This window comes from Oncorhynchus mykiss, chromosome 16 (assembly GCF_057628025.1).
Source record: "Oncorhynchus mykiss isolate SJ-2025 chromosome 16, ASM5762802v1, whole genome shotgun sequence".
NCBI lineage: Eukaryota > Metazoa > Chordata > Actinopteri > Salmoniformes > Salmonidae > Oncorhynchus > Oncorhynchus mykiss.
In genome coordinates this window covers 63,748,416-63,770,690 of record NC_143037.1, presented here as the reverse complement: position 1 = coordinate 63,770,690, position 22,275 = coordinate 63,748,416, and the positions used below count along the sequence as shown (strand labels likewise).

At 44.5% G+C, this 22,275-nt stretch overlaps 1 protein-coding gene across 5 annotated transcripts; it reads right to left on the bottom strand.

The window, feature by feature from the left end:
* Positions 1–32: 32 nt before the first annotated feature.
* On the bottom strand, positions 33–22,272 carry LOC110492487 (DDB1- and CUL4-associated factor 1). 5 transcript variants are annotated; one of them, XM_021566852.3, is made up of 26 exons: positions 21,846–22,043; positions 21,238–21,372; positions 20,876–21,008; positions 20,606–20,682; positions 20,423–20,496; positions 20,217–20,330; positions 19,973–20,110; positions 19,129–19,779; positions 18,854–18,955; positions 14,098–14,256; positions 13,789–13,968; positions 13,391–13,600; positions 13,034–13,203; positions 12,118–12,245; positions 11,778–12,013; positions 10,535–11,601; positions 9,923–10,121; positions 9,752–9,834; positions 8,886–8,970; positions 8,556–8,789; positions 8,244–8,337; positions 3,160–3,264; positions 2,751–2,824; positions 2,507–2,599; positions 2,083–2,344; positions 33–1,673 (listed from the first exon to the last, which is right to left on the bottom strand). In XM_021566852.3, the coding sequence occupies exons 3-26, from the start codon at positions 20,998–21,000 to the stop codon at positions 1,615–1,617; spliced, it is 4,719 nt and encodes a 1,572-aa protein (XP_021422527.2). In that variant the 5' UTR covers positions 21,001–21,008; positions 21,238–21,372; positions 21,846–22,043; the 3' UTR covers positions 33–1,614. The 5 variants fall into 5 exon arrangements, with proteins under 5 accessions (XP_021422527.2, XP_090059851.1, XP_021422526.2 ...); XM_090203725.1 differs by having other exon boundaries at positions 33–1,670; XM_021566851.3 differs by lacking the exon at positions 21,238–21,372 and having other exon boundaries at positions 21,846–22,272.
* Between the last annotated feature and the right edge of the window lie 3 nt (positions 22,273–22,275).

The following is a 22,275-nucleotide window of genomic DNA, read 5'->3' as shown; positions in this document are numbered from 1 at the left end:
CCAACAATGAATAGGCTTAAAGACAACAGAGCTCAACCTTTCATTTTATTTATAGTAAAAATACTTTTAGATACATACTGTACAGAACATGTTTTTATGGATCTTTACAGGAGTGCCTCCTTGAAGAAATGAGAAGAGGCAGAAGGTAAAGAATGTAATCAAACTAGGTAAAGAAAACATGATGTATTGGCAATAGGCAAGACCACATCTACATTTGAAGAGTGTCTTAATAAAGAAGTTGCAACTGAATAAGAGCTATCCACAATTTAATACTTATCAGGAATAGCTTCTAAAGCCACCCAAGATAAAAAGTTCAGAAAGAGGATCCAAACAAGCCCATTTCAGTCAAAATACACTGTCTGCATCATTGACAGTAGGCAAACATTCTCCAATCCAGGTCAAGTTCTGTTGGTGTTGTTCCATGAGAGTAAAATGAAAGGTAAACAGGTTGTAGCTTACTAAAAACTGAACAAGCAATGTCCACTAATGAACGCAAAACAAATCCTAACATGTTTGCATGCAATCCAAATGTAAAGTATGTATTCCCTTAAACTAACCTGTGTGTGGGCAGCAAAAACCAAGGTTGAGATCAAGCACCATTCAAAATGTCAACCAAAGCCAAATTCATACTTGGAAAAAGACAGACATCCTTGAAGGCCTCATTTTGTAGACATACAACTACATCAATCGTGTGCTGACAATATTTGTAGTCCACATTTTACACTCACTAATGTGTGAAGTTTCTAAACAAAATACCAGTTTTCAGCATTTTTCAAGAGCACCATGTTTAATCTGTTGCTGTGACATCCAGTGGTGTTGGTCATTGATAGCACTATTGTGTGTGGCGTCTTGGTCGTTGGTCAAGTTTGTATAGTAGAAGGTGCAGTGGCGATGAACCTGAGGATATGGCTGCTTTAGCTCCACATAGACTGTGTTAGAGTGGAAGCCTCATGCAGCACCTTAGTCTTCAGCAGGCCACATGGGAATTGATGCAGTATAGAACAGGATGTTTGAGTCAGCCAACACTGCCTTACCAATCCACAGTCAGAAATAGCTTCATTCAGTTTCCCAATCTAAAAAAAGAATTCTACAAATAGCAGTGGCCATTCAGCATTCTAAAAAATAAAGGATAGTCCATATCAAAGGGTAAACTTTTGAAAGAGCTTTAATGAAATCAAAATGAAAAAAATTATAACCTCAGTTGTTGTTGTGTCTGTACAAACATCGTTTTCCACTCATCAAGCCCACAGTGTAATATAAAACTATATCATATACAAATCTTCTATTTTTTTCACTAATTCAATTTCTGTAGAAACGTTTTGAAAGGTGGATCTCTCTTCTGGCTCTTCACTGACTCCTTCCATCAGCTTCTCCCAGGATGACTTGCTCCTTGGTAGTGGGGGGCCTTGGACAGAATTCCAAACTGGCAATGCTCTGTTGGCGCTCTCAGTTCACTTCCCAAATCCCATCCTTCTTTCTGCCCAACTCTCTCTTATCTAACTGTACCTTATAGTCTTGTCTCAGTTGTTTATGACGGTTCATCCACATGGAGCGCTCTCTCCAGGAGTCTGGACGCGTCGTCCTTGTTTCTCTGTCCCAGACACCGATGGCTCCTCACTCATTCAGGGACAGGATGATGTCATCCTCAAGGTCAGAGTTGTCAGAGCTGTCTGCTGGGTTGACAGAAAGACAGCAAAGATACATTTAGAGATCTGGGGGATAAATGGGACAGAATACTGTACAAGTCACTGCTGTGGTGGTAGAAAAATGACAGAAAGCAGAATCGACATATCTTCCGCTACATAGCCCCAGACAGCGTGAGGGCCCATCTTTTTTTCCCTTTCCCTTTCATTCAGTCAATCCCTCTCAAGCGGAAGTGTCCTCACACAGCAGTAGAGTAACAGCTTTTCAAGAATAATAACATAAATGGCTACATCATTACTAAAAAGTGTTAAGTAGCCTAGCCCTTATGACAACAGGTTTAAGTTTACTGTTTCCAACAACTTCAACCTTGCCTGTCCTGCATCCCATGCTGTACCTATCAGTGAATGTCTGAAGGACAAACTGACAACTGTTACTCACTGTTATCCAGGGCAAGGTCCCCATCTTCCTCATCGTCATCTGAGTCATCATCATCATCATCATCATCCTCCTCCTCCTCTCCATCCCCCTCCAGCAGGCGAGACACCTCATCGTCAGAGAGAGATAATTCATTGTTCCCGTCTTCCTCGTCTTCCTCATCCTCCCCGTTTTCGTTATCCAGCTCAGCGATCAGAGGGTCCGTGTCCATGTCATCATCAGAGTCATCATCATCATCATCATCATCGTCTTGATCGTCATCCTCCTGATAGGGACAAGTGTTCCAGAACAGCCGTGTAAGGAACATGCTTCACAGATCTTACATTTCTATATTTAGGTTGTTCTAATGTTAGTGATTTGATTAATTATCTACCAACATAATAGAGCTGTGCTTTTTGAAGGAAGCGGGTTTGTTGTCTCTCTTTACCTGATCATCTTCATCCTCCTCCTCTTCAGCCAGTCTCTGGCGTCCCACCTCGTACAGTCTGCACACCGTGTCTGTGTTGACTGAGTCCTGGTTCTGGATGGGAGACCGCAGCAGTCAGCAGCAGCAGTCAACATACAACTGTTGTGTCAGAGGCGGTCTCCCAATACTATTCTACCAGTATGTAACATTGGATTCAAGCCCGTTCAGATTTATTGAGTTATATTACAGATGACAAAAGACCTACCTCAATCACAGCCAGGTAGCAGTCCTTGGTGTCTGTGCAGAGGTCAAAGATATTCCTCTTCACGTCAATGGTGGCTGGGGGGGAAAGAGAGGGGGTATGTTTCATTGTCATGTAATAAATAAACCTGTCACAATAGTTCAAACTTGACCATAGCTAAAGTAGTTAATACAGAAACCAGTTGTTTGGATGGAGTCTATTCGCTCACGGAACAAAATTAATTATATTCACTTCCACAGCAAGATGCTATAGACACCAAATACATCCAAGATTATTGCTTCCCAGTTGGAGGGTCAGGAATTGTTGCTAGTGACTCATGGCTGGGTTGTTTAGGGTCGTACAGTATAAAACTGGATAGTCAATTCCTGATAAATGCAACGGCTTGATGGTGTGGGTCTTAGAGCCATCTCACCAATGGGTTTGTAGTCGGTGGCGTTGAACGTCCTGAAGGAGGAGCCAAAGGGAGTCTTCGTCTGCATCTCCATAATGTCATCATCATCATCTGCCTGGAGCATCGCTGCAAAAACAACCCAGCAGGGTTAGGTTCTCTACACGCCACAATTGGAACACATACATAGTTGTGCTTCATATACAGAGAAAAAGCAAGAGAGGTGTATGGATGGATACAATTATTTTTTACAGGCAAAGGGTAACAGTTGCATCAGTACAAAGGAGCTGATCGTAGACTACAAGAAAAGGCGGGCCAAGTGGAGCGGGTTGTGAGTTAAGTTCCTTGGTATCCACATCACCAACCAACTATCATGGTCCAAACACACCAAGACAGTCGTGAAGAGGGCACGACAAAACCTTTCACCCCTCAGGAGAGTGAAAAGATTTGGCATGGGCCCCCAGATCCACAAAAAGTTCTACAGCTGTACCAGAGAGCATCCTGACCGGTTGCATCACCGCCTGGTATGGCAACTGCTCGGCATCTGACCGTTAAGGCGCTACAGAGGGTAGTGCGTACGACCCAATACATCACTGAGGCCAAGCTTTCTGCAATCCAGGACCTATATAATAGGCGGTGTCAGAGGAAAGCTTATAAAATTGTCAGCGACTCCAGTCACTCAAGTAAGACTGTTTTCTGTGCTACCGCACAGCAAGCGGTACCGGAACGCCAAGTCTAGGACCAAAAGGCTCAACAGCTTCTACCCACAAGCCATAAGACTGCTGAACAATTAATAAAAAATGGCCAGCAGACCATTACATTAACCCCATTTGTTTGTACACTGTGGCTGCTCGCTGCTATTATCTATAGTCGCTTCACCCCTACCTCCATGTACAAATTCTCAACTAACTTGTAACCCCTAACACTGACTCAGTAACCCCTGTATATAGCCTTGTTATTCTTATGTTATTGTGTAACTTTTATTACCAATTTTCTATTTTAGTTTATTTGGTAAAAACATTTTTTTTTTTTAACTACACTGTTGTTTCAGGGCTTGTAAGTCAGCATTTCACGGTAAGGTCTACACTGTTGTTTCAGGGGTTGTAAGTCAGCATTTCACGGTAAGGTCTACACTGTTGTTTCAGGGCTTGTAAGTCAGCATTTCACGGTAAGGTCTACACTGTTGTTTCAGGGCTTGTAAGTCAGCATTTCACGGTAAGGTCTACACTGTTGTTTCAGGGGTTGTAAGTCAGCATTTCACGGTAAGGTCTACACTGTTGTTTCAGGGCTTGTAAGTCAGCATTTCACGGTAAGGTCTACACTGTTGTTTCAGGGCTTGTAAGTCAGCATTTCACGGTAAGGTCTACACTGTTGTTTCAGGGGTTGTAAGTCAGCATTTCACGGTAAGGTCTACACTGTTGTTTCAGGGCTTGTAAGTCAGCATTTCACGGTAAGGTCTACACTGTTGTTTCAGGGGTTGTAAGTCAGCATTTCACGGTAAGGTCTACACTGTTGTTTCAGGGCTTGTAAGTCAGCATTTCACGGTAAGGTCTACACTGTTGTTTCAGGGCTTGTAAGTAAGCATTTCACGGTAAGGTCTACACTGTTGTTTCAGGGCTTGTAAGTCAGCATTTCACGGTAAGGTCTACACTGTTGTTTCAGGGCTTGTAAGTCAGCATTTCACGGTAAGGTCTACACTGTTGTTTCAGGGCTTGTAAGTCAGCATTTCATGGTAAGGTCTACACTGTTGTTTCAGGGCTTGTAAGTAAGCATTTCACGGTAAGGTCTACACTGTTGTTTCAGGGCTTGTAAGTAAGCATTTCACGGTAAGGTCTACACTGTTGTTTCAGGGCTTGTAAGTAAGCATTTCACGGTAAGGTCTACACTGTTGTTTCAGGGCTTGTGTTCGGTGCATTGATTAGATTTTTTATTTAGAAGGGAAAATGGGTGGCCAGATGAGATGGCCAGATCGATAGACATTGACCAATTTTTTTGGCCACTAAATCAGTGTGGTATGGGTGTGCAGAGCCTTCATGGTATCCACAAGGCTTTGGATAACAGGATTGGGGTCAATTCCATTTCTATTGAGTCAAGTGAACTGGAATTCCAATGAAATAAATGAAAAATCCTCCTTGAAAATGGATGGCAAGGTTAAATTCAGGTACCTGTAATGCGAGGATTGGCAAAAGAACAGCTAGTTGCACACATACTGGCTGAACAGAAGTGTGGGTGGATGAATAGATCGATAGTAAAAAAGAAACGTCCTCTCACTGTCAACTGCGTTAATTTGTGTAAAAATTTGTATGAACACAACAAGATTAAACAGACAAACTGAACAAGTTCCACAGACATGTGACTAACATAAATAGAATAATATGACCCTAGATAAGGGGGTGGTCAAAATCAAAAGTAACTGTCGGTATCTGGTGTGGACACCAGCTGCATTAGGTACTGCAGTGTATCTCCTCCTCATGGACTGCACCAGATTCGCCAGAAATCATGCACAGAAAGAGCAGTATGGCTGGTGGCATTGCCATGCTGAAGGGTAATGTCAGGATGAGCCTGCAAGAAGGGTACCACGAGGGAGGAGGATGTCTTCCCTGTAACGCACAGCGTTGAGATAGCTTGTTGTCATTGCAGGCTAAGTCCAATGACGCTGTGACACACCGCCCCAGACCATGACATACCCTCCACCTCCAAATCGATCCAGCTCCAGAGTACAGGCCTCGGTGTAACGCTCATTCCTTCGACGATAAAATTTAATCCGACAATCACCCCTGGAGAGACAAAACCGTGACTTGGCAGTGAAGAGCACTTTTGCCAGTCCTGTTTGGTCCAGCAACTGTGGGTTTATGCCCACAGGCAACGTTTTTGCCGGTGATGTCTGGTGAGAACCTGCCTTACAACAGGCCGACAAGCCCTCAGTCCAGCCTCTCTCATCCTATTGCGTTCCTGATGTAGCTCGGACAGTTGTTGTTGCCACCCTGTACCTGTCACGCAGGTGTGATGTTCAGATGTACCGAACCTGTGCAGGTGTTGTTACACGTAGTCTGCCACTGCGAGGACGATCAGCTGTCCGTCCTGTCTCCCTGTAGCGCTGTCTTAGGTGTCTCTCAGTACGGACATTGCAATTTGTTGCCCTGTCCACATCTGCAGTCCTCATGCCTCCTTGCAGCCTGCCTAAGGCACGTTCACGCAGATGAGCAGGGACCTGGGCATCTTTCTTTTGGTGTTTTTCCAGAGTCAATAGAAATGCTTCTTTAGTGCCCTAAGTTTTTGTAATTGTGACCTTAATTGCCTACCATCTGTAAGCTGTTAGTGCATGCTCATTAATTGTTTATGGTTCATTGAACAAGCATGGGAAACTGTTTTTAAACCCTTTACAATGAAGTTATTTGGATTTTTACGAATTATCTTTGAAAGACATGGCACTGAAAAAGGGACATTTTTTTTGCTGAGTTCATGATAAGAGTGGTACTGCTGCTAGAGTGCCACTGCTGTGGGTGGATCTATCATGGCCTCACCGTGTCTCGGTCTACTTAGCTGTTAGAATGGTGTGGATGTGTAAACTTCATTTAGTGCTAAATACGGCTGCTAGAATCCTGACTAGAACCAAAAAATGTGATCATATTACTCCAGTGCTAGCCTCCCTACACTGGCTTCCTGTCAAGGCAAGGGCTGATTTCAAGGTTTTACTGCTAACCTACAAAGCATTTACATGGGCTTGCTCCTACCTAGCTCTCTGATTTGGTCCTGCCGTACATACCTACACGTACGCTATGGTCACAAGACTCAGGCCTCCTAATTGTCCCTAGAATTTGTAAGCAAACAGCTGGAGACAGGGCTTTCTCCTATAGAGCTCCATTTTTATGGAATGGTCTGCCTACCCATGTGAGAGACGCAAACTCGGTAAGTCTTTACTGAAGACTCACCTCTTCAGTGGGTCATATGATTGAGTGTAGTCTGGCCCAGGAGTGTGAAGGTGAATGGAAAGGCTCTGGAGCAACAAACCACCCTTGCTGTCTCTGCCTGGCCGGTTCTTTCATGCCGTCCCTAGGAGGGGTGTGTCACTTGAGTGGGTTGAGTCACTGATGTGATCTTCCTGTCTGGGTTGGCGCCCCCCCTTGGGTTGTGCCGTGGCGGAGATCTTTGTGGGCTATACTCGGCCTTGTCTCAGGATGGTAAGTTGGTGGTTGAAGATATCCCTCTAGTGGTGTGGGGGCTGTGCTTTGGCAAAGTGGGTGTGGTTATATCCTTCCTGTTTGGCCCCGTCCGGGGGTATCATCGGATGGACCACAGTGTCTCCTGACCCCTCCCGTCTCAGCCTCCAGTATTTATGCTGCAGTAGTTTGTGTCGGGGGGGGCTAATGTCAGTTTGTTATATCTGGAGTACTTCTCCTGTCTTATTTGGTGTCCTGTGTGAATTTAAGTATGCTCTCTCTAATTCTCTTTCTTTCTCTCTCAGAGGACCTGAGCCCTCGGACCATGCCTCAGGACTACCCGGCATGATGCCTCCTTGCTGTCCCCAGTCCACCTGGCCGTTTTCAACTGTTCTGCCTGCGGCTATGGAATCCTGACCTGTTCACCGGATGTGCTACCTGTCCCAGACCTACTATCTCCACCCGGCACAGCCAGAAGAAGACTGGCCACCCCTCATAGCCTGGTTCCTCTCTAGGTTTCTTCCTAGGTTTTGGCCTTTCTAGGGAGTTTTTCCTAGCCAACGTGGTTCAACACCTGCATTGCTTGCTGTTTGGGGTTTTAGAATGGGTTTCTGTACAGCACTTTGAGATATCAGCTGATGTACGAAGGGCTATATAAATAAATTTGATGTGGGTGGAGCTATCATGGCCTCCCAGTGGCTGTAGATGTGAACCAGCTGGTTAGACTCCTCTGCTCGCTCAGGGCACAGCCTCCCGGCCATATGGTTCAGCAGGGCCGTGTGGCATCAAACACACACATCTACATGCACCTTTCACATGTCGTGAAAACACAACCCCACAAGCATTCACCTTTCAACACACATCTAAAAGTCTTAGCTCTTCACCATAAGGTGGAATTTGACCAGCCTTGCTACCACCGCACACTACTTCATTTCCCATAGTCCTTACCTCCGTAGATGACCGTGCCGTTGTTGTTGAAGACGATCCTACACTGGTCCAGAGCTGGCACTGTATGGAGGAGGTGAAAAGTCCGCAGGTCCCACTGACACAACCATTAAGGAATCACACTGTCACATTATCAATATAGCATATCGACTACTCTACCTAATACCTCTGGGATTGGGATGTACTCAACAGATGGCATGGGACAGTCCCATCTTGACATTAGGTCACTTATCAGACAAACTGATGCAGGCTCAGTACCGCCAATTAACTCTACAAATATGACTATAACTATTGTACAGTCTGTGAGTCGGATACAATCTCAGTGTTGACGATGACCTCCAGGCCATTGGGGTGGAACACTCCACTGATGTTCATGTTGAACTTGTCAAACTTGTGGATGGCACGAGCCGAGCGGACGTCCCACAGTACACCATCGTTCAGCACCAGGTCGTCAGTGGGGTTAAAGGTCGCACAGTTCCTCTTGTAGTTATTGGCCAGGTCCGGGTAGTTGAGGGTCAGGGTTTTCTGCCCCGTCTGGATGTCATAGATCTGAGACCCAAAGATCAGGTGATCAGGACAAAAAAAACAAAGCTTGTGTACCTGGTCATTCAGTTTAACCTTTAGATATTTATAAAGAAGACTTACGTGGGCTATGTGTTCCTTTGTGCCAATAACTCGGTCTTGTGAGAGTTTGCTGAACTCCACATAATGATCATCTAAGAAGGAATGCCTGGAAAGAAGAATAAATTGAGATAAATAGAAAATATTCCTTACAACCTCTGACTTCAGGCCATATAGAATAAGCCATTTAGGTTAAGTAATGATGCACCAATGTTGCTTTGGTTAAACTGAGGGCAGAAGGAGGCCCCACTACACTGTGTATTGTATGAAGTGAACATTCCAGCCCTAAGACATAGTGATGGGGATAAAAAAATCAAAAGTAACATATTGCAACACTATTTTGGACGATATTATATTGATACTTTGACTCCAAGTATAATTTTTTATTTGTAATTTGTTAGCTAGTGCTAGAGAGCTGTACCTGCGCTAACCCTCCGGTATTTTTCATCCTATAGCTTGTTTGCCCTCTTTTTAAATAGTGAGACATGTTTTCAGTTATTTTATTTCCATGATTGATCAAAACTATTTCCTCATGTTCTCGTCTCTCTGCAGTAGACATATAGTGAGCAGTGTTCCGAACATCAGTAAAAATTACAGTATTGAATAGTGTGAGTCACAATACATATCGAATAACACCTAAGTATTGTGATAGTATTGTATTGCAAGGTCCCTGGCAATTCCCAGGACTAAGGCAGTTCAGTTAGTGTGTTTAACGAATGTGTCAGTCTCTTTCAGCAGTTCCATGCTCTGCTGGCACTGAGCAGCTGGACCATTGGGCAGGGAGCACCATAAACTCACAACCAATATAATTAACCATAGAAATGGAATGGGTAAAGCAGTCATCCCCATTTGAAGAAATAACCAAGGTCAGTCTCCTGTGTCACACTTACTTCATGATGAACACTGACTTCATGCCCCACAGTGCAGACAGAGGATAACTCCATGATGCCGACGTCAACAACAGAGAGCCATCCTGATGACAAAAAAGACAAAAGTTTCAATAAAAAACTAATGTATTAGATATCCACAAGACATGTAGATTTTTAAATGTCCCCACTGACCCGTGATGGCTCTAGGTGTGTGATGGCAGAGCTGTGGCAGCTGTAGCTCGCCTCCTCCTGGCCTGTGAACACATTGTAGAGTTTGAGCTGGCCCGTACACGTCCCCAGCATCAGGAACCGCTCACGGGCAGAGAAGGCACAACACATGAACCCACTCTCATCCTCATCTGCCTCCCTGAACACAGACATGGGACGAAACCTGGGGGAAAGGGGAACATGTTATTCAGAGGAACCTGGGGGAAAAGGGGAACATGTTACCCAGAGAAACCTGGGGGAAAAGGGGAACATGTTACCCAGAGAAACCTGGGGGGAAAAGGGGAACATGTTACCCAGAGAAACCTGGGGGGAAAGGGGAACATGTTACCCAGAGAAACCTGGGGGGAAAAGGGGAACATGTTACCCAGAGAAACCTGGGGGGAAAGGGGAACATGTTACCCAGAGAAACCTGGGGGGAAAAGGGGAACATGTTACCCAGAGAAACCTGGGGAGGAAAGGGGAACATGTTACCCAGAGAAACCTGGGGGAAAAGGGGAACATGTTACCCAGAGAAGTCCATCTAAAAACCCAATTAAAAGGACTTTGAGTCCCCAGTGTATTAGGAACCAAACATACCTGCTAAAGATGAGATGTCTGTCGAAGCAGCCCCCGTCCACCCCTCCATACTTGGGGTAGACGACCCTGCGTGTGTTTCGGGAGGTGAAGTTGGTTGGGGCCTGGCGCCTCTGCTTGGGTTCGGGGCACTGGTGGGGGGTGAAAAGGGAGAAAGGGGGGCAGGTGGTGACAGGGTTCTTGCAGCGCGCGTGCTGCTCCCTCAGGTACTCTGTGATGATGCTGTCCAGGGCGGGGGGAGAGGGCAGGTGTCTGTCCAGCTGTTTCTTCATGGCTGGACTCTGGCTGAAGGCACCGTAATCTGACTTCTGCCTCAGCACCCGCGGCTTCTTACAGCTGGCAGGCACAGGGCATGGCGACGGGCGCTCTCGCGTGAACACGATCCGACCAATTAGGGGAGAGCCGTTGCTTTGGTGAGGGGTCAACAGGGGAGGGGCGGCCGGGGGGAGTGCGAGGAGTTGCGATGTCGAGGGACGGGGCTGAACTGACAACGGCATGGACGGATGAGAGCCGTGGCTCGCCAACCGCGCTGCAACCCCATTGGCCAGCCGAGGGGTCCGGGGGAGGGCAGGGGCAGGAGAGGCAGGAGGAGGGGGAACAACGACAGGAAGTAAAGCTGAGGAAGATGGGTGGGGGAGGATGGCCATGGGGAGGTCGGCCTCCTTGGTGAGTGTGGTGGCCGTGTCATGCAGGCCTTTGGCCACCAGGTGGTTCCGGATCAACAGCAGTAGCTCCTTCTCAGGGAAGGAGATCCTGGACTGGGCCACCACATTAGCCCTCTGCAGCCAGGCCAGGGACACATCCGTCCCTATCATGAGGGGTTTACCAGACACTCGCTTGATGAGCTCTGCCGCAAACTTGCAGAATTTGACGTGTTCGCTGCGTTTGTCTTGGAGCACAGGCTCCTTCATAAGCTGCTGGATGTGTCCGCTGCTGAAGAGAGGCAGCTTGCTGATAATCTGTCTGACTGAGCTGGAGCGGGACAGACCCACCAGGGCCTTACAGGCCAGGGCCCGAATTTGATCCGCATCTGTGATGGGCATCTTCACCGTCAGCAGGGACAGGAGCACCTACAGGGAGATGGCAGAAGAACTAGCTATGGTTACAAGTGCATAATAACAGTATTGAGAAATCATAAAAGTAACCCAAACCATTAATGAATAGACAAATCAGAGACCAGTAGCGCCCAACAACATACCAGCGTAATATCTATCAATAGACAGTTCCGAAGTTAATCTTCTCTCACCTTGATGCCGTTGTTAGACTGCACCACGTTCCACATCTTGCTGAGCACGCTCTCGCTGCTCTTGGTAGTCTGGGGCAGGCGTCTACGAGGAGTGCCCGAGATGAACTTGCCGATGCTGGACATGCGTTTGTCCGGAGCACACACACAGTTGATGACCACCTGCAGAGCAGACTTCTGGATCTCGGCGTCGTTCACAAACACCTCTCCCTCCGCCACCAACAGGACTACACTCATACCTGAGGAACAACTGAACATTAAGATTAAACCCCAAAGCAAACAGTCCTGGTCTGCTGGATAGATAAGGTGTCAATAGAACGCCATGACAGGACAGGTAACGTACCCACGGTGGAGACTGCATTACCCCCCTCCCCATCTGGCACAGCCACAGACTCAGCCATCAGCAGCTGGGTCTTCGGGATCACTGTCAGGATGCTCAGTATGTCCAGGGCATAACGCACAGTGTCACTCCTAGGGGACAACACGGAGGGAAATAGTCACACAGTATTACTCGGGTATTCACTTAAATTGTGAAAAGATATAAACAAGTGTTCTCCATAAGGAATAGAGATGTATTTTAATATAGAGCAGAGTATTTTAATTATGGATACCCATAAGGCACTGGTTAGTTTTGCAGCAGTTACTCTTCCTGGGGTCCAGCAATATTGAAGTTGCACTATGCAGAAATCAATGACATTTTCTGGTTGCTAAAACTATAACAGTTCGTCTAATTTCAGTTTATGTGACAAAATAAACTAGTGTAGTGTAGAGAATCATTGTACCGTCTAAACCACCGTGAAATACATTTTCCAGAACCAGAAATATTATTTCAGCTGTTTCAAACTGGTATAAAACTGAAAGTAAAAAAAATAAAAATGAAAAGGGAAGCATGGAAATAGTGCACATGAACAAATCTACCGCTTCTTAGACTTGCTTTCAAGTAGAATGAGATCTATACATTCAGTCAGGTCGCCCAAAAAGTTACATATTGCCACTAAGGCAAATTAAATACAATATTAGCAAATTATTATATTCTCACCAAAACATTTGTAGCATCCGAACAGTTTGGCCAACAAACTATTATGTTTATGGAAAGATGAGACTCTCACGAACACGATGGTGTTCTCAGTTTTGCTCTACAACCCCCAACAAGTGTCTTGGCAGTCGTCTGAAGTCGGTACAGCCGATCTGCCAACTTCCCACAAGGGAATCTGTACTTGCAATAGAGAAGGAAGGTTGCATGTATTTTCTGTCCTTACCTGCCATAGTAGGTCCTCCAGTCACAAGCAATGGAGATGAGCTGCAGCAGCAGCTGAACACAGGACAGCTTGTGGAAGACCTCAGCTGGCTCCCAGTACAATCTGACTGGGCCGTACTCGATCAGGAACTCCATCATCTCCACCACCTGCTCATGGGTGTAGCTGCACGCCTGGGGAACAGAAGGACAATGAGGCACCTCTGAAGGAAAAACATCACCAAGGTATATCTGTGATGATGGGTTCCAGGGGGTTGGGGTCAATTCAGAAAGGGAACTTTATAAATCCCTATAGAAAGAAATTGGCAATTTAGAGCAAACACAATCACTTCAATCTCCCAACTCAGATGGGACGGCCTACCTTGTAGTAGGGCTGAGGGTGAATGGGAGCGCCCCCCTCAGTCCGCTGCAGGGACTGCTTGACCTGCTCCACCTTGATGGCCAGATGGGCCTCGAAGAACCTGCGCAGGGCCATGCAGGTGTGCTTGGCTGTCTGCCTGCTGGAGAAGATCTGGTCATCACTCAGCACGGCCGCATGGTCTTCAGGGTTTAAGATCTCCAGCGTACTTATCTGGAGACAGTAGAATTATACACAATAAGCAGCAGTGTAATACACACTGCAACAGTGAGCATGTTCAGAGAACTGATCGAGAGACAGAAATACCAAAACAGTATTTTTTTTTACAAATATTAGAAAACCCTGTCCTAGTGACAGCTAGAGGAAACAGAAGCAAGAATAAACCAGACAGGCCCTCCTACCAGGTTGACGAGGCGTCGGAGGCCGTCCTGCCTGTCGAAGAGTTCCAGCACAGCTCGGTAGGAGAAGGAAATGGAGAAGAACATGGTGGCGTGGCAGCAGCCCGAGGCGTGGGAACACTCCAACAGCCACAGAGTGTAGCTCACCACGTCAGATAGAATGGAATGAGGCAGCATACATACCTAAGGGGAACAGAAACACATGAAGTGAACACACAATTTGTATGGACTTAATTTACTTCAATGTAAATCTGTGTTACACACACAGACCACAGGAACAGTTGATCTTTATGGTGTGTGTTGGTCCCCTACCCTCTCCATGGCATCCTGGTTGTAGGCCAGGTAGTAGAGGCACAGAGACACCCCCGTGGCGGCCATGGAAGGCTTGGGGATCTCCAGAAGCTTCTGAACTCCTCCATGGGCCACAAACTGGGCTGCAAACTTCTTATGCAGGAGCAGGGAGGCCAGGTACTACAGGTAGAGAACGGGAATCATAGGATAAAGCTGGGATGCACTTCTTTAAACAATTGAGACGCATTCTAAGTCAGTTACTGCTAGGGCTGTGGGAGTCACTAAATTTCCTCAGCCAGTGACTGTCAAGCAAATAACTGTTGGGTCTCACAGTAATTGACCGTTAATTAACAAACATTCAGCATCTCCTGGCTTCCACACATCTACACTTGAAGTTGGAAGTTTACATACACCTTAGCCAAATACATTTAAAAACTCACGTTTCGCAATTCCCTGTCTTAGGTCAGTTAGGATCTCCACTTTATTTTAAGAATGTGAAATGTCAGAATAATAGTAGAGGATTTATTTCAGCTTTTATTTATTTCATCACATTCCCAGTGGGTCAAAAGTTTGCATACACTCAATTAGTATTTGGTAGCATTGTCTTTAAATTGTTTAACTTGGGTAGCCTTCCACAAGCTTCCCACAATAAGTTGGGTGAATCCTCCTGACAGAGCTGGTGTAACTGAGTCAGGTTTGTAGGCCTCCTTGCTCGCACACGCCTTTTCAGTCCTACCCACAAATTTTCTATAGGATTGAGGTCAGGGCTTTGTGATGGCCACTCCAATACCTTGACTTTGTTGTCCTTAAGCCATTTTGCCACAACTTTGGAAGTATGCTTGAGGTCATTGTCCATTTGGAAGACCCATTTTTGACCAAGTTTTAAACTGATGGCTTGAGATGTTGCTTCAATACATCCACATAAATCAAATCAAATTTTATTTGTCACATACACATGGTTAGCAGATGTTAATGCGAGTGTAGCGACATGCTTGTGCTTCTAGTTCCGACAATGCAGTAATAACCAACAAGTAATCTAACTAACAATTCCAAAACTACTGTCTTGTACACAGTGTAAGGGGATAAAGAATATGTACATAAGGATATATGAATGAGTGATGGTACAGAGCAGCATAGGCAAGATACAGTAGATGGTATCGAGTACAGTATATACATATGAGATGAGTATGTAAACAAAGTGGCATAGTTAAAGTGGCTAGTGATACATGTATTACATAAGGATACAGTCGATGATATAGAGTACAGTATATACGTATGCATATGAGATGCATAATGTAGGGTAAGTAACATTATATAAGGTAGCATTGTTTAAAGTGGCTAGTGATATATTTACATCATTTCCCATCAATTCCCATTATTAAATTTCCTAACTCATGATGCCATCTATTTTGTGAAGTGTACCAGTCCCTCCTGCAGCAAATCACCCCCACAACATGATGCTGCCACCCCCGTGCTTCACGGTTGGAATGGTGTTCTTCGGCTTGCAAGGCTCCCTCTTTTTCCTCCAAGCATAAAATTATGGCCAAAAGCTTATATTTTTGTTTCATCAGACCAGAGGACATCTCTCTCAAAAGTACAATCTTTGTCCCCATGTGCATTTGCAAACCGTTGTCTGGCTTTTTTTAATGGTGGTTTTGGAGCCGTTCTTCCTTGCTGAGCAGCCTTTCTGGTTATGTTGATATAGGACTCGTTTTACTGTGGATAAAGATACTTTTGTACCCGTTTCCTCCAGCATCTTCACAAGGTTCTTTGCTGTTGTTCTGCACTTTTTGCACCAAAGTACATTCATCTCTAGGAGACAGAATGCGTCTCCTTCCTGAGCGGTATGAAGGCAGTGTGGTCCCATGGTGTTCATACTTGCATACTACTGTTTGTACAGATGAACGTGGTACTTTCAGGCGTTTGGACATTGCTCCCTAGGATGAACCAGACTTGTGGAGGCCGACATTTTTTTTCTTGAGGTCTTGGCTGATTTATTTAGATTATACCATGACGCCAAGCAAAGAGGCACTGAGTTTGAAGGTAGGCCATGAAATACATCCTCAGGTACACCTCCAAATGGCTCAAATGATGTCAAATAGCCTATCAGAAGCTTCTGAAGCCATGACACCATTTTCTGGAATTTCCCAAACTGTTTAAAGAGCACAGTCAATTTAGTGCATGTAAACCTTCTGACCCACTGGAATTGTGATGCAGTGAATTATAAGTGAAATAATCTGTCTGTAAACAATTGTTGGAAAAATGACTTGTGTCATGTACCAAGTAGATGTCCTAACCTGACTTGCCAAAACTATAGTTTGTTAACAAGAAATGTGTGGAGTGGTTGAATAACGAGTTTTAATGACTCCAACCTAAGTGTATGTACACTTCTGACTTCAACTGTACATCTACATTTTAGAAAGCCTAATAAATCCATGTAATACAGCCTACACCTTCAAAATAAATTCATTATTTATTTTAGACAGGTCAAAAGAAACATGATATGAAGAAAATGTAGTCTATTTCAGAAGAACAGAATAGCATACGCTGAGTTGTCCTTATGCTAGGTCGTGATCTGGCTATGCCAAATGCCTGTGGGCTAAACTAGTTAATTTAGCAGACAAGATTTGCTTAGAATTCCATGGCATTATTTTATAGTATGAAGAACACAATTGAACAAAGCTGAATAAAATATTTCCCCAAATAATGAGTGCGCACATGCAGCTGTTCTGTGTTGAGCGGTTAACAAAGAAATAAGTACTCCTTTCTGCGTAGTTTACAGTTATTAATCTAACTTTATTTGTTCTACAAACATTGAGCTATATGTTTTGATTTTTAATTGATTTTAAGGCTGCATGATGCAACTAATGATGATTTGAAAAAAGTTGCTTGAAAAGGCATTAGCTCTGCTTTGTTTTTTTGTGCAGGCTGTGAATGTCCTTCTCCAATTCCGAGGTGCATATTGAATATTTAAAGGAACGGTCCACATGTACTTTTCGGCAGCCAACAAGATGAGTAGGCATAACAAACAGCAAAAGCAATCTATCCCATATAGCACAAAAGTCGACCTGTTCTATTGTGTGTGAGAAATAAATATTCCAAAGTCTGTGACAGTTGTGGGACGAAATAGATCCCAAATTAAAACAACCACTAGCCTCAATGTTTAAAAATACATTTTTTTTTTTTACACAATGTGGCTGAGAACAGATTAGAACGTTTAGCATAAAATGTTAAACTCTTAGGCTATTTCTTCACATTATAAGCGCAGCAATGCACACATGGCAGTAGGCCGTAAGCTAGAATCTTCCATTAGCTGGAAAGCACCATTATCAAAAGTGACCGCAAATGCGATTATGTATGCCACAAAGACATACATGCCACAAAGGCCTCCACAATTGGAACAAAAAATCTCAAATTTGCACTCATCAGACCAAAGGACAGATTTCCACTGGTCTAAAGCCCATTGCTCGTGTTTCTTGGCCCAAGCAAGTCTCTTCTTCTTATTGGTGCCCATTAGTAGTGGTTTCTTTGCAGCAATTAGACCATGAAGGCCTGATTTCATGGAGTCTCCTCTGAAAAGTTGATGCTGAGATGTGTCTGTTATTTGAACTCTGTGAAGCATTTATTTGGGCTGCAATCTGAGGTGCAGTTAACTCTAATGAACCTATCCTCTGCAGCAGAGGTAACTCTGGGTCTTCCTTTCCTGTGGCAGTCCTCATGAGAGCCAGTTTTATCATAGCGCTTGAAGGCTTTTGTGACTGCACTTGAAGAAACGTTCAAAGTTCTTCAAATTTTCCAGACTGACTGGCCTTCATGTCTTAAAGTAATGATGGACTTTCGTTTCGCTTATTTGAGTAGTTCTTGCCATATTAAGAACTTGTTCCTTTACCAAATAGGGCTATCTTCTGTATACCACACCTACCATGTCACAACACAACTGAAATTCCACAAATTAACAAGGCACACCTGTTAATTGAAATGCATTCCAGGTGACTACCTCGAAGCTGGTTGAGAGAATGCCAAGAGAGTGCAAAGCTGTCAAGGCAAAGGGTGGCTACTTTGAAGAATCTCAAATATATTTAGATTTGTTTAACACTTTTGGCTACTACATGATTTCATGTGTTATTTCATAGTTTTGATGTCTTCACTATTATTCTATAATGTAAAATTAGTAAAGATAAAGAAAAACCCTGGAATGAGTAGGTGTGTCCAAACTTTTGACTGGTACTGTGTGCGTGAAATTTATATTGATTTAGAATGGACCATTATCACGCAACTGTCTCGAAAAATGGGCAGACGAAAAACAACATGTTATCTATGCACTTATATAGAGAATGGAGGATGCTTTTCCAGTGATTCATTTTCATGCCAGCCAGTTAAGGCTATACTCCTGTTGTATGTTAGAGCAATGTGCTTAATATTAGGAAAGTTGAGAAATAAATATAGTTGGCCTAGCCTATAGAAAGCTGATGTGATCCTCCTCTTTTCTCATGCAATTGCATACCCTATAGAAATGTTGTGCAACATTAGCCCATGGGCTCTCATGAAGTGTTTGATTCGATTTTCAATAACATTTGCATTAATGTCAGAGTGATTAGAGGGACAATATAGTGCCGAATACCAGGCAGTTAGCAAGTTTGGTAGGCTACTAATGACCAGCAGCATCTGAGCTTGGAGAAGCCTAATTAGCGTGACTAAACGGTCACGTGGAAATTGGCTGCCTTCCTGACCGCCCGTAATACAATCACCGCAACAGCCCTAGTTGCAGTAAGGTTACCTTGAGAGCCTCAAAGGTGAGCTGTACATCGTTGGTCTGCTTCAGGTCCATGTAATGGATGAGCAGCTCACAGGCTCCCATCTGCATGAAGACAGCCAACAGCTGAAAGAGAAAATAATACAGAGAAATGAATAATTTATGCAGAGTACTACTTGTCTGTCTAGCAGTCTACAGTTATTTATGGCATAATGTCTTCAACGAGTACAGTACTTGCTCTTATAATAGAGTTTGACAAGACTGACATCTGCTGGTAGGTTTATGTAGCAGAGACTAACCTCCTGGTACTCCCCCAGAGGGGTGAGGTACTGTAGGATGAGCCTCTGCTCCATCTCCGGAGTCAGAGGGTAAAGGTGATAGTTGTTCCCAATCACCCAGGGGCTCATCTCAGACCAGCTGCTGTTGGACAGCTCGCTGAAGCTCCTCTCCGGCTCCGGCAGGGAGAAGTTCAGCTTCTGTTTCACCTTCCGTCCATTCTCCCTCTCCGCCCTCCTCTTGAGGTTACTGCTGCCCTCCGCCCTGCCATCTGGGAAGTCCCGGTGGGACAGAGACTGCGGGGCAGCCACAGGTTTCATCAGGCCTTTAATGGACGAGCTGGTGCAGCTGCTGATCTTGTGGGAAGAGTTGTCAGACTCATTGCTGGGGAAGGGGCTCTCCTCTATGTCCTCCTCTGGTCCCTTCTCTATTCTGTTATTCCCTGGGGGGAAAGGGTTCTCCTCTCTGTCCTCCTCTGGTCCCTTCTCCACCCTCTCTGTGCCGTTATTCCCAGAGGAGAACGGGGTGTCCTCGAAGCCTCCGTCAACAGTCTCCTCATCCAGAGGAAGGAGAGGTTCCCCCAGGGCCTTCCTGGGACTGGGCCGTTTAAACTCCTTCCTGTTCTCAGTGTCCTTAGCCTGCAGCTCACGTAGCCGCTGCAGCATTAGAGGCACCTGAGAGAGCGAGAGAGATGTATCTAGCGTCATTCAGAGATACGGATGGACACCATGGCGCCCACATGTGGCAACACAAGGTCAAATTAAATTGAACCCACATTGCAGTATTTATACAAGATCTTAGGTTCATGTTGTTAAAACTTCTCAGAGACTTAATAAAAACACCTCATAATAGGGTTTGGGCACTGACCAGGACTGAGTTCTCCTCCCTGTAGTTGGCAGCGATGTCCTGGTTCTCCATGGCTCCAGCCAGCAGGCCCGTAGCATAGATCATCAGGGGTTGCTCAGCCTCCTGGGCCCATTTAAACAGCCTCTCCACTATGCCCTCCTGTCACAAACACAACATCATGATTATTGAATAGGTTGCATAATCTAGCTAACTAAATCTATAAACATGTTTAAGTGCATCTCCACATAAGCAGGTTGTAGCATACCTTCTCCTGAAAGACCACAGCGGTCTCCAACCCAGGCATGATGTTCTGCAGCAAGCGACAGGCTGCCGTGTTAAGTGTGAGCTCTCTGCTGGTCATCACATAGCTATTCACCAACTGGAAAAAGACAGGAGTTGAAATAACATGCACTCACCAGATCATCAATTTACAAATAATACTAAATAAGTATAATTGTTTTCCATTCTTACCGCATTCATGAAGTCATCATCTTTGAACAGGATCTTAAGCAGATGACCCAAGACGCATTCTGGATCAGCTCTCCCTAAGTGACAAAAGGTGGGGAGAATTAAAAATATCAACAACTATCACTTTTGCTAGCTATTGTTAATTATATAGCTATGACTACACACAACATAAATAAAACATCTTACCAGGGTGCCTGTCATCAAAAGGATCAGGATCAGCTTTGTGATATTCCTCAGTCTCCCTCTCCACCAGCTCTGAGATCCTGAGAGGAAAATAAAACCCATGATATAGACAACATATTCCTAAATGTCCAGAGGCTTTAAAACAAACAAACATCCATCCCTTCAAGTAATGTGATCTGAATAAAGTAAGTGCATTTTTGTTGTTGTTGAAACTTCCCATAATATCCACTGGTGTTACAAAACATTATCCTCCTTTATTACACAGGCACTCACTTGGTGAGGATGTTAACCAGGTCTGGTGTGCTAGCCTGCTGCTCCCCCTCCCACTTCTCCAACCAATGCTCCAGCAGAGCGGTCAGCTCTGCCTTGGAATCCACGCTGGCAGATGCCGACGCCATGGTGTGGCCTAACACAGAAAACACATGATGAAAGAATGTGGAAAACACTGGTTGGTGCAAGCAAGATGGAACCATTGAATGTTGACAGAAAAGTGGTAGGAAATCAATCTAGCCCATATCAACATTTACAATGACAGGCAACTGACGGATAGTGATAGTCACTAACACTAGCTTACTTATTTGGCCTACTCCTGAAATAAAATATATTTAATGCATGATCGATCTATGCACACAAACCACAACTTCCTCTCCAGTTGCAACCAGTGACTCAAAGGGGACCTTTCTTTGGGCTTCAGTTCAGAACATCTCCAGTCAGACAGCTGCATAGGTCCCTAGAGACTCCAACGGTCAACAGGTGATTTGGTCATGATGCTAGAAACCATCCAATAGCATTAGCTATCTAACGTTACTGTGTTGTAGCTACTAGTTAGCCTATTTCTAACGTCAGCTTGCTACCGTTACTGTCTCTGGAATATATAGCTAAACGTTAGCTAGCTACTGTACAGGATGACAAGCAACACAGTCATCGGTACGTCGATAGCTAACTTATTTCTTAGATAAACTCTGCAGGTGTGAAATACCCCGTTTAGCTAAATGTACCAGCTAGATAGCTAGCTACGGATATTCGCTATATAGAGTTACAACGTTGGAAAATCTGTTTAAGCGAAGTTACACTTAGTTCAGTGTTCAGAAACTGCTGTTTGCATTGATTGTGCACACGAGCTAGCTACAAGACCGCCCAGAGTAGACAGTTATTCATGTGCGAGACAGCATTGTTGGCTAACTAACGCTAGCTATGTAGCTAGCTAGCGAACACATTATTAGCATGTTATGCGAATGCGTACCTTGATATGCTCAATTTTCCCTCGCTTTCCTTATTCCTTCCACAAAAAAATACTTTTTAAAATCCCGACATACACTTGCTAGCTAGACCTGTATTGTTAAAAACAATACAAACTGCAGCTTCGCGCAGCACCTTATCACTTGTTTTAGCACAGCCTTGTTCGGGGTTTATTATGGCGAACACGTTCTACACGGTTGTCACGAGTTACCACAGCCACAAAGTCAAATTGGATATATCGTAAAAATACATACTTTCTTTTGTTGCTTTTTGGTCTTAATTTAATTTAAGGATTATACATAAGGTTTGTAGTGTGGTTAAATGTAGGTTTAAAGTCAGATTTTAAGAAGAGAAATTGTAAAAAAAAGAAAAAAAGAGGCGGGGTTTATGCCTTTGTGGCTGTGCTAACCAATGACGACCGTTTACACGTCAAA

Bases quoted from the DNA above. Each gene is read 5' to 3' on its own strand.
- LOC110492487 (XM_021566851.3), bottom strand. From the start codon at position 21,000: ATGGCGTCGGCATCTGCCAGCGTGGATTCCAAGGCAGAGCTGACCGCT. The intron at 12,246-13,033 runs GTAAGGACAGAA...GTTGTCCCCTAG, and splicing joins TGGAGGACCTACTATGGCAG to GAGTGACACTGTGCGTTATG. The intron at 8,971-9,751 runs GTAAGTGTGACA...TCTTCTTTCCAG, and splicing joins AAGTCAGTGTTCATCATGAA to GCATTCCTTCTTAGATGATC.